General features: G+C 40.5%; 1 protein-coding gene across 1 annotated transcript; it reads left to right on the top strand.

Moving 5' to 3' along the window:
* Positions 1 to 5,088: 5,088 nt before the first annotated feature.
* LOC146613050 (uncharacterized) lies at positions 5,089 to 12,290 on the top strand. Its single transcript, XM_085378994.1, has 6 exons — positions 5,089 to 5,146; positions 7,645 to 7,944; positions 8,026 to 8,310; positions 8,675 to 8,761; positions 11,618 to 11,667; positions 12,069 to 12,290. The coding sequence occupies exons 1-6, from the start codon at positions 5,089 to 5,091 to the stop codon at positions 12,288 to 12,290; spliced, it is 1,002 nt and encodes a 333-aa protein (XP_085235120.1).
* The last annotated feature ends 1,643 nt before the right edge of the window (positions 12,291 to 13,933 follow it).

Here is a 13,933-nt window from a genome sequence, read left to right as displayed (position 1 = left end):
TGTTGTCACGTTCTCCACGTTAGCTGTGGATTCTTGTCCCAGCTTCCAAGTTCAAGCGCCTTAGTTCTAGTTTCTATCTGTTTCCCTTAAGAATGGCTTCTTTATAGCATCCTTTCTACTGAGACCACTTACACACAGTTACATTTACTTTAAATTACTAGGGTAAGGTTAGGGGTTGCCACCTCGGCATGCAGTCAAGTCTTGCTAATGACCTACTAATTTTATTCAGGTGTGTTGCATGTTAAATATCAACACTTCAAGTTCTTTTGATTCCTCACAGGCATCCGATGGAAGACAAAACACTGCTCAGTAGACCATTTCACACTTTATTCTCTTACACAATTATTTCTAGAAGGGAGATGCGTCCTGCATGACACGTTGCCGCGGGTCTCAAAATGGTGGTGTGCCCCTAACGGTTTTATTACAGAAGCTCTTTCATTCTAGTCTAAACAGCAGTGTCTCAGTAACTTTCCACTTGAAGATGGTCCCCTGTTATCTACTTTTCTCCCTGGCAAGCATGAGCGAGAGTCTATAGCATTCCGCTCCACAAGGACACATAGTCTAATGCCTTTATTTTTCAGGGCTGTGTCCACTTAATACTATACTATATAACTTTATTAATAAAAAGCATAGCATTTTTGAGGCACTTCAAATAATTTAATCCCAACATGCAGCAGGGACACATTTAAAAGTTTCAGGACACCGGCCCTCGAGGACTGGAGTTTGACACCTCTGTTTTAAGAAGAAACTCCGCAACATGCTGAAATATATCAGGGTTCTGGCTATTAATTCTTGGGTAACCTCCATATCGTTTTCAAAATGCTATTTGATGCTTATCATACTTTGTTACTGATGTTTTTCATAGGTTCTAAAGGGATATGAAGAAATAGTTTTGATACTGGCTTCCAGCTAGAAACTGCTTCAGGATACAATTTAAAATTGACTCGTTGACTCTTTGTAAAGTAGTCTGTTAGGTGTCAACACAATACTGGTTCATCCCTCAAGTTAGATGTCTTTTCTATCCTTGAATGATTCAGTCACTGTTAAATAGTTTAACGAATTTACAAAGAAAAAGAAAAGGAAAAAGGTTTTCCTCTGAAAATATTTAGGTACAAGGACTGGACTGAAAATGAACCACAAACTCATGTCAAATTATTATACTACAACCTTCCATTTTATCTTGTTCCACAATTTAATTATGTTATTTTCATACCTTTTCTCTCAGTGCAAAGCAACAGTGCCACTATCTAAAAAAACAACAACAAAAAAACAAAACAGAGGCTTTATTTCATATTTCCAAAATTCTGAATTAATTTTCTCTCAGAAAAGCTCAATTTTACTGCTTTAAATGAGTGGAAAGTTATTTGAGTTGCTCTCTATTCACCCATTGATAATCATTTCCGTTTTCATAGGTCTATGTTTCAACACCTCTTGCATTTTCAGCTTAGTCTGAATGTTTGACAGATGTATGACCTACTGCCCTCCGTTGGTGACACTGAAGTAACGTCACATCATCAGCAAGTCTATACACTTTCTGACTTCTCTTTGGCTCCCTCTTTCCTTTTTCTTGATCTGCTCCCCATACATTAATAACAGAAAAAACTAAAACCAAAAAAACACAGAGGTTTATAAAAAACAAAAAAACAAAAACAAAAAACAAAAGCTGGTCAGTGAACCAATACGGAACCGAAATGAGAAGCTTGAAATGACCCACAAGTGTGGTTTGACAAACTTTATGTAGACACTAAAGCTGTTGTGCCAAAATGTCTTACGAAGGAGGATGATTCTTTAGATACAAGGGGGGAGCAAGCGAGTCAGAAACCCAGGGCACAGAGATGTAGGTCCGATCAGAAACAGTTTATAGGGCAGGGAGCAAGAACATAAACACTTCTAAAAAACATAAGCAATAAATTGTTCCCAATATGCTAAAAGTCCGCTCTGGAAATTGGAGAGCGGCCTGCTCATCTGCCTCGTCCCAGGCAGATGAGGAGGAGCCTCCTATCCCCCTCTCGTCCCTTCGCTGGGCCCATCACATCCCAGCCCAGCTCACATGCTTGATGCCACCACGGGTCCCCTCGCGTCATCGCCCTGTAAATAAACAAATAGGGGCCAGAACCATCGTCCCGGAAGCAGCCCTGGCCTATAGTCATGGTGACCCTCGCCCAGGTCCTTTAAACAGCTGATAGGCCACCTCTGGACACACCCATGCCTTAGCAGGTGATCCCTTTCAGCTAATTTGTCACATGCCCAGCCAATCCACAGTGGATTAAAACAATGTCAAATAACACACTAAAAACATGCAATACAAACAGAATAAAATCATGAAAATAAAAACTACACTCCTAAATAAACAGTAAAATCAGAATAAAACCAGTATAAAAGATAAATACAAGTTTCCACTGTTTGACAATTATGCTACCTTCTTCATTGCTCAGTTGAGAGAATCATGACTGGTTCATTTCCTGGTAAAAACCCAAACATGTACTGTAATAGTTCAATTAAATGTAGCACTACAACTGAAAAGTAGAGAAAGCTGATACGTTTTGTGTTCAGCGTGACCTGTATGTTGTTAATGGTGTTTGTATTTCATGATTTCTGTCATGCATGATTGCTGTTGCTGCTTCAAAACATAGCACTTCATGTATGTGATGTACATTTGCACCTTGAAAAGTTAAGTTGAGTGTGTGTTCAAAAGTACTCAAACACTGAAAATCATTGAACTGTTCGTTTTAAAAGCAGATGATTATTTTTTTTTTAGCAAATCAAACTGTAACAGTTTTTTTATATGTCTCTGTAGCTTTAATAATATTAATGTATCCAGATATGCACAAACATTAACTCTTCTTTATGAGAAAACTTGTAGCCAACTGTTCCTTGAACACTTCTGTGATCTCTTTTTTTTTTTAGTGTAGAAATCACAGACAAAAAGTGGAACAGTAGGATGAATACATCACAGGTGAGTACGATGTGAGATGTGAGAATGTGAAATATTAATAGTTAGAAATCACGTGATCCATTAGTTTAATGGATCTGAATAGGATGAAAAATACATGTTTTGTAATATTTTCTTCACATTATGAGTGTAAAGTGTCTTTAAAGACCAGCTCAGTGACTTATTCTTATCTTTGCTTTTCTTCATCCTCTTCTAGAACAATTCACCCTGGAAACAATCTCTGGAAAAACTCACTCTTCTAGGAAAACTCACGTGCCATGTGGACTTTGTGCTGTTCGTCAGGGAATTCTCATCTCCTTTTGCACTTTCCTGTCTTTTTGTAAACATTTTTAACTTTTTTTCTGAGCCTGTTGTGAGTCTTCCAGTTATGTGTTTAGTTATGCTCTTATTTGAATTAGTTTATTAATTGTGGAAATATTCTGTATCCAAGATAGATGTTGTTGTTCAAAAGTTAAAAGTGTCAGACATTGGGGATATGAAATTATGTGTAGGCTAGTGGAAACAGGAAAGAAAATGAGACAAGTGTTGTGGATTTTATTATGACATATATGCCTGTATACACTAGATATGTAATCATAATTACTCACATAGATTCTGTGTAATCATATATACACATATATATACCATGCACACTTACAATGAAGTGTCCTATATAGTGAAATCACTGTGTTAAGCATTCAATCTGCATGTCAAATCACATGACCCATATATTTAGGTCAAACATATCTACCACTATATTAATGAAAAGTTTGTGCCACTTGTTGTATGAACACATGTTGATTAATACTGTTTAAAAATGTAAAAATGAGAATCAGTAGGAAAACACTCCGAGTGTTATGGCCAACTGTGACTAGTCCAACAAATGATTAATTCAGCTTGGCATTGCTAAAGTATGCTGCTTCACAGCGTGTGCAGCCTGTGTGAGACGGCTGTACAGCAGAAGCATGCAGCTGCTTGGGATGGCTGTACAGTAAAAAAATGCAGTCCTCTAAATTGATGTAAGGTAAAAACACAAGGCCCCTTAAATGACTGTAAAACAAAAACACAAGGCCCCCTAAATGGCTGTAAGCAAATGTGTACAGCTCTCTCAATGAAACATGACAGCTGACAGATGGGGGTTAGTGGAAAAGTATAAAAGTAGCTCTGTCAAGAGGAGATGCTTCAGATCATCCTTGGAGCATACTCTGCGGGGCCCAGGGTGCAACACGGGTGATCTCCATATGCATATGCTTTGTTGAATAAAGAGTTGACGTTGGACTTCACCGGCTCCGAGGGACTTCAAGTCAAGTCAAGTTGGCTTTATTGTCACTTCAACCATATACAGTTAGTACACAGTGAAGCGAAACAACGTTCCTCCAGGACCAAGGTGCTACATGCAACATAAATTTACAACATAAATTAACAATTCTTTAAAGACTTCTTGCCTTTAAAGAATTGGGTGAAGTCGGCGTGCTTCGACAGGTTGCAGCACAAGTGTTTTGGAGTCAACAGGGTTTATTTTTCCAGCTGAGTAACAAAAGGATCGGAGAGATCGAGTGGGGATCTTGTCATAATCCACATACAGGCAGCAAAAAACAGCGTTTCTGGCATTGGATGTACATAACTAAAAAGATTGTATATAGGTCTTAGTCAGCTATATGCTCATGTGCAACCATCTTTTTAGACTGTAAGACTTAAAATGAAACTGCAGTTGAGGTTTAAGTCTTACTGACACTATGTTAACCTCAGCTGCATCCTACTGAAACTCTAACATCACTTTATCAGAAAGTCTGTACATTTGTAAAACACAGCTTTGCTAACATGATCATTTGTCTTTAGTCCAGACATAAAGTGGGTGGATCTAGTTGGATGACTTTGTCTCTCTTTGATGCCATTTCTGACACTGACACATGGCAAAGATACATTTGTATTGTATTAAAACACTGAAAATAACCATTTCATTGCTTATCTTTTTAAAAAATTTTGACTGAAAAGCCTCTTTAAACTATTTATTTCTTACTGAAACATTTTTAATAAAAACTAAAAACAAATAAACATTTAACCAACCCAGAAAAGAAAAAAGAAGCTAACAGGAACCAGAAGTCTGGTTTGTCAAAGTGTTATGCTACTTCCTTCATTGCTCAGTTGAGAGAATCATGACTCGTGGTGTAGTCCTGTTTGCTTTTTCTTTGCTCTACATAATAGAAGTACAAGGTAAGAACTTGCTCTTTTTTTCCACAGCTAATGTATTGTTATTTTTAAAGACCTTTTAGCAATACAAATCAAATGACAAAAATGCTGTTCTCAGTAATCTCCCTCAGTATGAGGGAGATCACAAAATGGAAATAAGGAAATCTGAGGACTTTAGTACACACACAAGACAAGGGACTGGCAAAATAAAACAGGAAGCATAAACACGGTGACTGAATGACAAATAAAGATAACTATAAATACTGAGTCTCAGTCCTCAGAACCTCATGCCCAATGCCCAGCAGTTTATATCAGAAGAGCACTTTGTACAATTTGCGTCATTCACCCGTTCATACTAGCACTTTTTCCATGCCTTTCTATGTAAGTGCTTCTGTAACATTCACACAGACTCATCGGAGAGAAACTTGGGGGGTTAGTATCTTACCCAATAATTTTTGGCACGCAGACTGGTGCAGACAGGAGCGAGCCACCAACCTTCCGATTAGTATGTGACCTGTAGCCACAGTCACCCCTAGAGCTCCTTAAATTACGGCTACACTTTTATCAGTTGTAGATCATAATCTCAGTGTGGAGATCTTACATAAATCGTTATGCAACAACAACTGGACAAAAAGCAGATATTATTACAGCAGTATTCATTTAACATGCTGTTATTAAAAATTCATAGCATTTAGCAAATCATGACATGAATCGGAAAATGCAGTTATAGGTAATGTTTGCATAATCTGTGCCACTTTGCTAAAGGAAGTAATAAAGGAAGTGCTGGAGCTCTGTTCCTTAGAATATGAACAAACAGTTCTTATTATGTCCACCACACAGATTCTCAGGTCACTTCACTCATTCAGGAACCTTCCTAAGCAAAACGGACTATTCAAAATTACCCAAGATGTCATAGATGTTAGCAATATTGCACAGTTGAAATAAGAGACTCCCAATCTTTAATATGTATCTGGTTAAACACTATGTTTCTGAATTTTTATGGTCAAATACTAAAAACCTCAGTTTTGTCCAAATTTAGCCTGATGTGTTATCTGCTTTCATTGATGAAAATAACTGGGTATCATGTTCATAGCAATTAAAATTTAATCCAATGTTTAATATATAAAATAAATATGATTCAAACCAGTTCAGCAATACCAGTGCTGTATTCCAATATCTGTAGTAAGATGTTGTGATCAGCAGTATCGGATGCTGCAGTGAAGTCTAACAGGAAAAGCACAGAGGACAAAAGATTGCTCATTAGTGCCATTTCTGTGCTATAATGAATTTCCTCAAATGATGACATAGCTGTGAGCTTTTTATTATTTTTTTTCCTTAGCCATTTCAGTAAAGAGGTAAAAACCAAAACTTGTCAGTGTCGAAAATATACATGGGTATTGTATATACCTAATTGTTTATACAATACCCATGTACAATATATACAGTATATACTTTTTCAGCTGTGGTTTAAGGATTTGGGAGTTAGTAACACTTGATTATTAAAATCAATCACTACCATAAACTTTCACTGAATATTTAATAACCCATGTATAATAGTTTTCTTCTTTGGAGTACGTGAAATTATTTTTTAATATTTTTTGTTTATGAATTATAAGGGTAACCTTTTTTTTTCTGGTTCATTTTCTGTGGTCTGTGAAAAGACGGTTTCTGAGGGGATGGGGTGTTGCTGGGTATTTCATGAGGAGATGTGTAAGACCGCATCTGTGCTTCCTGGTCTCAATCCTGGATAGATATGTTTTGGGTGGTTTGATATATTCATTCATAGTTATTAAAGGTCCACCACCACTGTGAGATGGAGCTTGTAATTCCAAAACAACCAGGCTTCCCACAAAAGGTTTATCTGCTATGTGAAGCCCACACCATTTTCTAGACACCACAGACAAAAAGCAGTTGGATGTGACTAAACAATGATAAAAAATAATCAAACAAATAAATAATAAAAAGTTTCATTTGATTTAGGAAGACTGCAGTTACATGTTTACTATTCTGATGTTCAGCATGGTCAGTTCTGAGTTTTTCTGGAATATTCTTTTAGTTTTTGCAGTGAGATTTATTTCTTGTATGTAGTCCTCTGAGTATGATATTGCTGCTTTGGTGTTTATCTTTGCCTTTAGTCCTCGGTTCCACATTAGATGATGCTAATTATCCCAGTCTTGTCTCCGTGTTTTGTCTTCTGACTGTGTCAAGGTCAGTGTCCAGGTCAGTGTTTGTCATTTCCTGCTTTATTTTGGTGACCTCTTGTCTCTTATGTTGTTTTGGTTCAGTTCAACTTCCGGTGTCTAATTACTACTGATCAGCTTCAGATGTTTTCTCAGTTGTTGCCTTTTCCTTAATTATCCTGTGTGTATACAGTGTGTCTCAGTCTCCTTTTGTGCTGTGTTGTTTCTGTCTTTAGTCATTAGTTTGCCTTGTTTTTTCCATCCAGCATCAATTTGTATTTTGTTTAATTGCAGCAATAAAGCTGCTTTTTAGCTTACCTCTCTTTTTTTTTGTTCTTTTAGGGCTCCAGCCTGTGTTTCTGCTGCATGGAAAAGACTTACACCTGGATGTAGAGAAATTTGTTAAACTTGACAAAAAGACTGATTTTCTCTGGAGATTTAATTACAGTAACAATATAGCTAAACATGTTTTTAATAATGATCCAGTCGTGTTTGACAATTATGAAGGAAGGGCTGAGTTGTTTGGACAAAATTACTCTTTGCTATTAAAGAATGTACAACACAATGACAGTGGAGATTATACTGCAGTAACAATCAGCGGAAAAGAGCAAAGGGTAGCTGAATACAAGGTCACAGTTCAAGGTAGGTTTGTCTTTTCATTATTTTGAAATGTTCACACATCATAGACCTGTTTTAAATACTTTCACACCTGTTGTTCCCCAGATCGAGTGACTCCTGCTGACCTCACAGTGCACCTTGTGTCCAAAAGCTCAGACTCCTGTAACCTGACTGTGACCTGCAGCACAGTGGACTATAACATTAGCAGTAGTTTTAGGTGTGATGCCCAACACTGCTCTCATGCAGACAAAAATAATTTGAATACCACAGGAAATGTCTCCTCTCTAAAATTTTACCTGCATCAAGACACCATTTTCTGTAATCACAGCAACCAAGTGAGCTGGAATCAGACCATGAAGGTGCTCAAATCTTACTGTGACATAAAGACAGGTGAGAAAATATTGAGAAATTATTAATGAATGAAACACTGAAATAACCACTTTTTAAAAGCCTTGCTTTGTGGTGTTTGCGTGTTCTCCCCATGTCTGACTATATACCTTTGGATTTTGTAGCTCCCATAATCCAATCCAATGAAACGTACTTGGTGGCATTGACTCAAATGATTGTGAATAGTTGTCAAAAAAACCCAAACCCGTATTTCATTTTTAAAGAACGTGTGTAAGCAAACTGTCACATGCAATACTGCTGTGATCAGTAAAATATCTGTTGCCGTAATAAATCGGGGGGGTGCATAGATATCCTAGTACTGTACCGTTCAGATTTTTTGTGGTGTAATATTTTTCTTTCATTACAGATTCCAGTGGAGCCACCATAATTGCAGCTTCAACTTCTGTTCTCTTCTTTTTGACTCTCTCCATTACACTTTGTGTCATCATGAAATGTAAGTTTCAATGTTTTTTGTTGTTGTTTATACTTAAGCTACACAAATTATATTTTGCATTCAAGCACACACTTTATACAAATACACATACACATTGACAAGAGAAGTCCAGATTAAATTATACTTGGTGCAACAGTAAACATCTGCTTTATGTCTGTTCTGCGTGAATCTGTTTATAACTGTGTTCATTCACTCTGAAATGGGAGATTTAAAAAATAAATAAATAAATAATAATATTAAGTAAATAATATTATTATTAATAATAACAACAACAATAATAATAAATCCATGGAAATGGTAAAACAAAGATGGTGGAATTGCCCAGAAGGAAATTATTTTCCTTTACCCCCTGTAGAAAAAAAAAGAAAAAAAAGAAAGAAAAGAAAAAGTCAAAGACCACAAGGAAGAATGACAAGGGAGAAGGTGGTCCTCAGCTGTGCCAGTGTACATCTTAAAGCATAGACTTCCCTGGTTTTAGTTAACATGTTTAGCTTCAATAGGATATTTTACACCAGACTTTTGAAGCTCAGCGTTGCTGCCAGACTTCAGCGAAGAGCACCAAATCAGTGACCATCTTCAAAATTAGCTCCCAGACTGTTTGTCAACATTCAGTTAATTTCAATGTGGGTATGATACAGAGGAAGTTATGACCTGCCATTGTGGCCAACATCTTGGGGCTTTGTTACTTATAAACAGTCACGTTTCTCCCCCAGGCACACTCTTCTATAGGGGTGCATCTAGGTTTTACTGTAAGACTCAGTCAAATGAAAAAGGCATTCCCCTCCTACCAGGCTGCCACAGCAGACAATATATTCACAGTGAAAGGGGTACAAAAAAATACAGCTTCACAAAGCTATTTACAACAGTAATGTTCTAGCGCCAGAGGAAGTCAGTGACCTGCTGCTACGTTCCCCCCGCAGGGGTCTAGGCATGCGAGTGAGGGGACCAGTAACAAATGTGTCCAGAAACAGAATGAAAAGGAAAACAGACAGTTGTTCTGTATTAATATAGTTTTATTACAAATGATATAGGTTTATTACAAATTACATTAACTTAATGAGCCGGCAACGCCATTTTACCAATAATGCCAAAGAAACAAAGGAAACACTCGCAGCAACAAAAGACAAGAAGACTACTAAACAAAAAGGGAGGCACTTCCCACACTTCTTACCCTACTCCTCACCACAGAGAGCCACTCTCAGGGCCCACAAGCCCATCTACTCACTAGTCAGAAGGTGGCTGTCTGTCCAAAACCTAACACAAAACCGTGTCGCGCCACAGAGGGGGAAAAACCACCCTACTCACAGCTCATCCCCAGTTTAAATAGCCTCAGAGGTGATTGCTGACTGGAGTCAGGTGGCAAACGAGGCTAATCAAAAGCAGCTGTGTCCTGGGGAGAGAGGAGAGTGAGAGAGACAGAGGGGGTAGGAGTGGCAAGAGAGGAGGAGGCAGGGAGAGCGGGCAAACACCCCACCCACACACTCCCACAGCCTCACAGGATGTAACATTCCCCCCCCCCCCCTTACATTAAAGCTCTACCAAAACAACAACAACACCTTATTGCGAGCTGCGTGAGAGTGCATCAGCCACTATATTGTCAGTACCTTTCTTGTGTATGATCACCAGATTATAATCCTGGGCCAGGAGTGCCCAGCGCATCAGTCGTTGGTTGTGGTTGTACATCCGGTTCAGAAAAACGAGGGGATTGTTATCTGTGAAGACTGTCACCGGGGAAGCGCTGGAGCCCACATACACTTCGAAATGCTGCAGAGCTAGAAGCAGAGCTAAGGCTTCCTTCTCTATGGTAGAGTAGTTCAGCTGATGGTGTTTGAACTTCGCAGAGAAATAACAGACCGGATGGCACACACCCTCCTCATCATCCTGCAGTAGAACTGCAGGATGATGGCCATCCTCTTGGGCTCCGTCACTTACATGTGTCCCCTAGCCAGAAGCTTCTACTGGGGAGTAGCTATTTTCTACTGTAATTATGCCCATTCATTCAGTTCATGGCTCCACAAGATGGCTCTTCCTTCTCAAACACCGTTTAAATACAACAAATTTGTATAAAGTTTTTGTAGGGCAGGCACAAAAGCTTTATACAATTATTTTTTTATTTTGTGTTCCTTGTGCACACCAGCATTGTCTGAGGGGGAAAAAAACAAAGCAAAAACACTGGAACAGAAAACATTGTTTTCATTAGCTTTAAGAGGTCGTGTAATGTTGGTTGCAGCAATTCAAAGGCAATCTTGACTTCCACAACCCATTAGAGACAATTGAAATTTGTATTATTTATGTAAAGATGTACGTTGTCTGTAAATATATCATAAATATACCTCAAACTACTTAAATTTATATAAAATGAAAAATGCCAGTGTTAAATTGATATGTAGTGTATTTTCTGTGACAATGTGGGGGCTACAGTGTAGTTATTACAATAGTATGGTTGCTGTTGTTGTTTTTTTTAATGTGTGACTCTGACAGGTTCCATAGGCATATTTTTTTTTTACACTGAAAAAAAGCTGTAAAAATATAAAAATCACTTTGACTGCAAAGAGGGATGAGGTTTTTTTCTTCTTTTTTGGGCAGACTGATCTGTTTACAGTCTACTGACAAAACAGGATTGTATCAAAGTTATATGTAACTAGCATGAGTTAACAAAGAAAATCGGGAATAAATGTTATTTTATTAGTCCACTATATCACTTCTGTTTGGCTACAGTAAGATAATTTCTTTATGTACTAAAAAAATCACCTTGTAGAAGATGCAAATGTAACACTTTAATAAGGGAAAGAAATTTCCCCTGTAAAATGTAAATGTCAAGCAAGTCAATCTATATTTTCTATGACTGACTTACAGGTAAAAGTAAACGAGGGAACCAGGAAAATACTATATATGCCGTTCCGGAGGTAAGCATAATAGATTTTTTTTTTTTTTTTAAAAAGAAACTCTCCCACTCTGCTAGTCAAACTGTAGGTACAAATGGTTTAATTTTGAGTAATTAAATTATTAAGAAACGTTTTTGTTTCCTGAACAAAATCCTTTTTTATTTTAAACTGGACTGAAATCCAGGTCATCCAGCTATATACATGAGCAAACACTGTTTCACAAACTACTTTCTGAAATCAACCCCATCTCCTTTCTACACCAACTGTTCCATCTAGTCTGCTGATGCAGATCCAACCTTATGCTTCTTCTTGCCACATTTAGACATCACTGTTTGTGATATTTTCTTCCTGGGTTATTATTGTATAAACATGTAAGATAAATATTACATTTTCCTAACAAAGCACTTTTGATTTATTTCCAGGAGGTCACTCAAGGCCAGACTCAAAATCAGACTCCCTCAGGACATGAATCATGTAATTCTCCAACATCTACTTATGCTTTGGTGGAGTTTCACACTGGACAAAAATCCACTAAGACTGAAAACATCCCCCAGCCAGAGACGGTGTATGCTCAGGTGGACAGAGCTGCACATCCCAATTCTACAGTCCAACAACAAACACCCAGAGCTGAAGAAAACCAATAACTGTATTTATAATGATGTACCATATGTGCAAAATGTGGGTGTTCATGTTACTGTGAGGGAAACATGTTAATCAGAAGGCATATGGATCTGTTCACTCAGATGTAGCTCACTTTAGACACAAAGGTTTGATTGCTGAATGATATTGTGGTCTAGCTTAAAGGTACTGTAGGTGGATATTTCGCTCAATTTTTATTCTTTCAAAGCCTTGTTTTTGAGAAAATGAAATAGGCAAAGAGTTTACAGACATACCAACAAAAAAAAGGGTCAGCTGAGAACCAATGAGTGTATGTACCTGCAGACTATTGTGCAATATCTGCAATATTTAGTGTGTTCTGTTATTACACTAATAATCATACTAATATATGTGTGGCATGAATAAGGCACGGCGGGACCACGGAGCGACGTTCAGAGCCAACTTTATTCGATTCACGTCACACCACACCAACCCCTGAGTCCCCGTGTTTTAACACGGCGGGCGTGATTGCGGATGCCGTGCAGGTGCGTCCGCACGGCCCCGCAGACCACGCCCCACCACATACCCCCATCGCCCGATTGAGGCCGGGGAGTAATCTGGCCGAACCTACTCCCCCCCCCCCGCGAACTGGGGCGAGACTCGGCCCCTAAACATCGGCGCCCCAGCCCCTGACCAAGCGACGGGGAAGCGTCCGTTCTGGTGGCCGCCCGCGCATCCAGCGGCAACGGCGAAGCTGGTCCGGAGGTCGGCCGCGTAGCAAGCGGACACGGCCCCACAGGCATGGCCGTGTGCTCCTGCACACCGGCGGCTGGGCAGACGTCCGGCGCGCAGAATCGACTGGTGGCAGCGAGGCTGGACTAGCCAGCCCGCCGATCCCCGGCCTAGCGGGGCTGTCCCGCTCCTCTGCCTCCAACTCCGGCTGCACAGGCTGCCCTGGAGCAGGGACCTCCGTCTCCTCGCACAGCTGCTCCGCCACCGCCTCCGCCACTCCCGTTTGGAGCGGCTCCCCGCACTGCGCCTCCGCCCCCAGCAGGCACCGCCCCTCGCCCCCCTCCGGGTGGAGCGACTCCTCTGCCTCCGGCAGGTGTAGACCCTCGCCCGCCTCGTCCTCGGCCTCCGATTGGAGCGGCTCCTCCACCGCTCCCGGCAGGAGCAGCCCTTCACCCGGCTGCTCCTCCTCCTCCGGCAGGCTCGGACCCCCGCGTGGCTCGTCCACCACCTCCGGCTGCCGAGGTGACCCACACGGCTCCTCCACCGCTTCACTGTCCTCGAGACACACTTGTGGGGGTGGCGCCCAGGCCCAGAGCAGCGCTGCCAGCTCTGCCATCTTCCCCAGGTGGCGTTCGCTCTCCTGCCGCAGCTCCTCCTGTTGGCGACGCACCTCCGCCGCCTGCTTCCGCTGGGTGGCCGCTATTTCGGCCACCATCTCGGCCAGCTCTTTCCTTTCCTGGCTCTGGTAGGTACCCGCCATGCCGCCTCCTGGGTTTCGGCACCAATGTGGCATGAATAAGGCACGGCGGGACCACGGAGCGACGTTCAGAGCCAACTTTATTCGATTCACGTCACACCACACCACCACCAACCCCTGAGTCCCCGTGTTTTAACACGGCGGGCGTGTTTGCGGATGCCGTGCAGGTGCGTCCGCACGGCCCCGCAGACCACGCCCCAC

This window comes from Diplotaxodon limnothrissa, linkage group LG18, assembly GCF_057381915.1.
Source record: "Diplotaxodon limnothrissa isolate DT_005_m linkage group LG18, D_limnothrissa_male_GT1.1, whole genome shotgun sequence".
In the NCBI taxonomy this organism is placed as follows: domain Eukaryota; kingdom Metazoa; phylum Chordata; class Actinopteri; order Cichliformes; family Cichlidae; genus Diplotaxodon; species Diplotaxodon limnothrissa.
The sequence above is the reverse complement of the archived record's forward strand: the minus strand, read 5'-3'. Positions and strand labels throughout refer to the sequence as shown.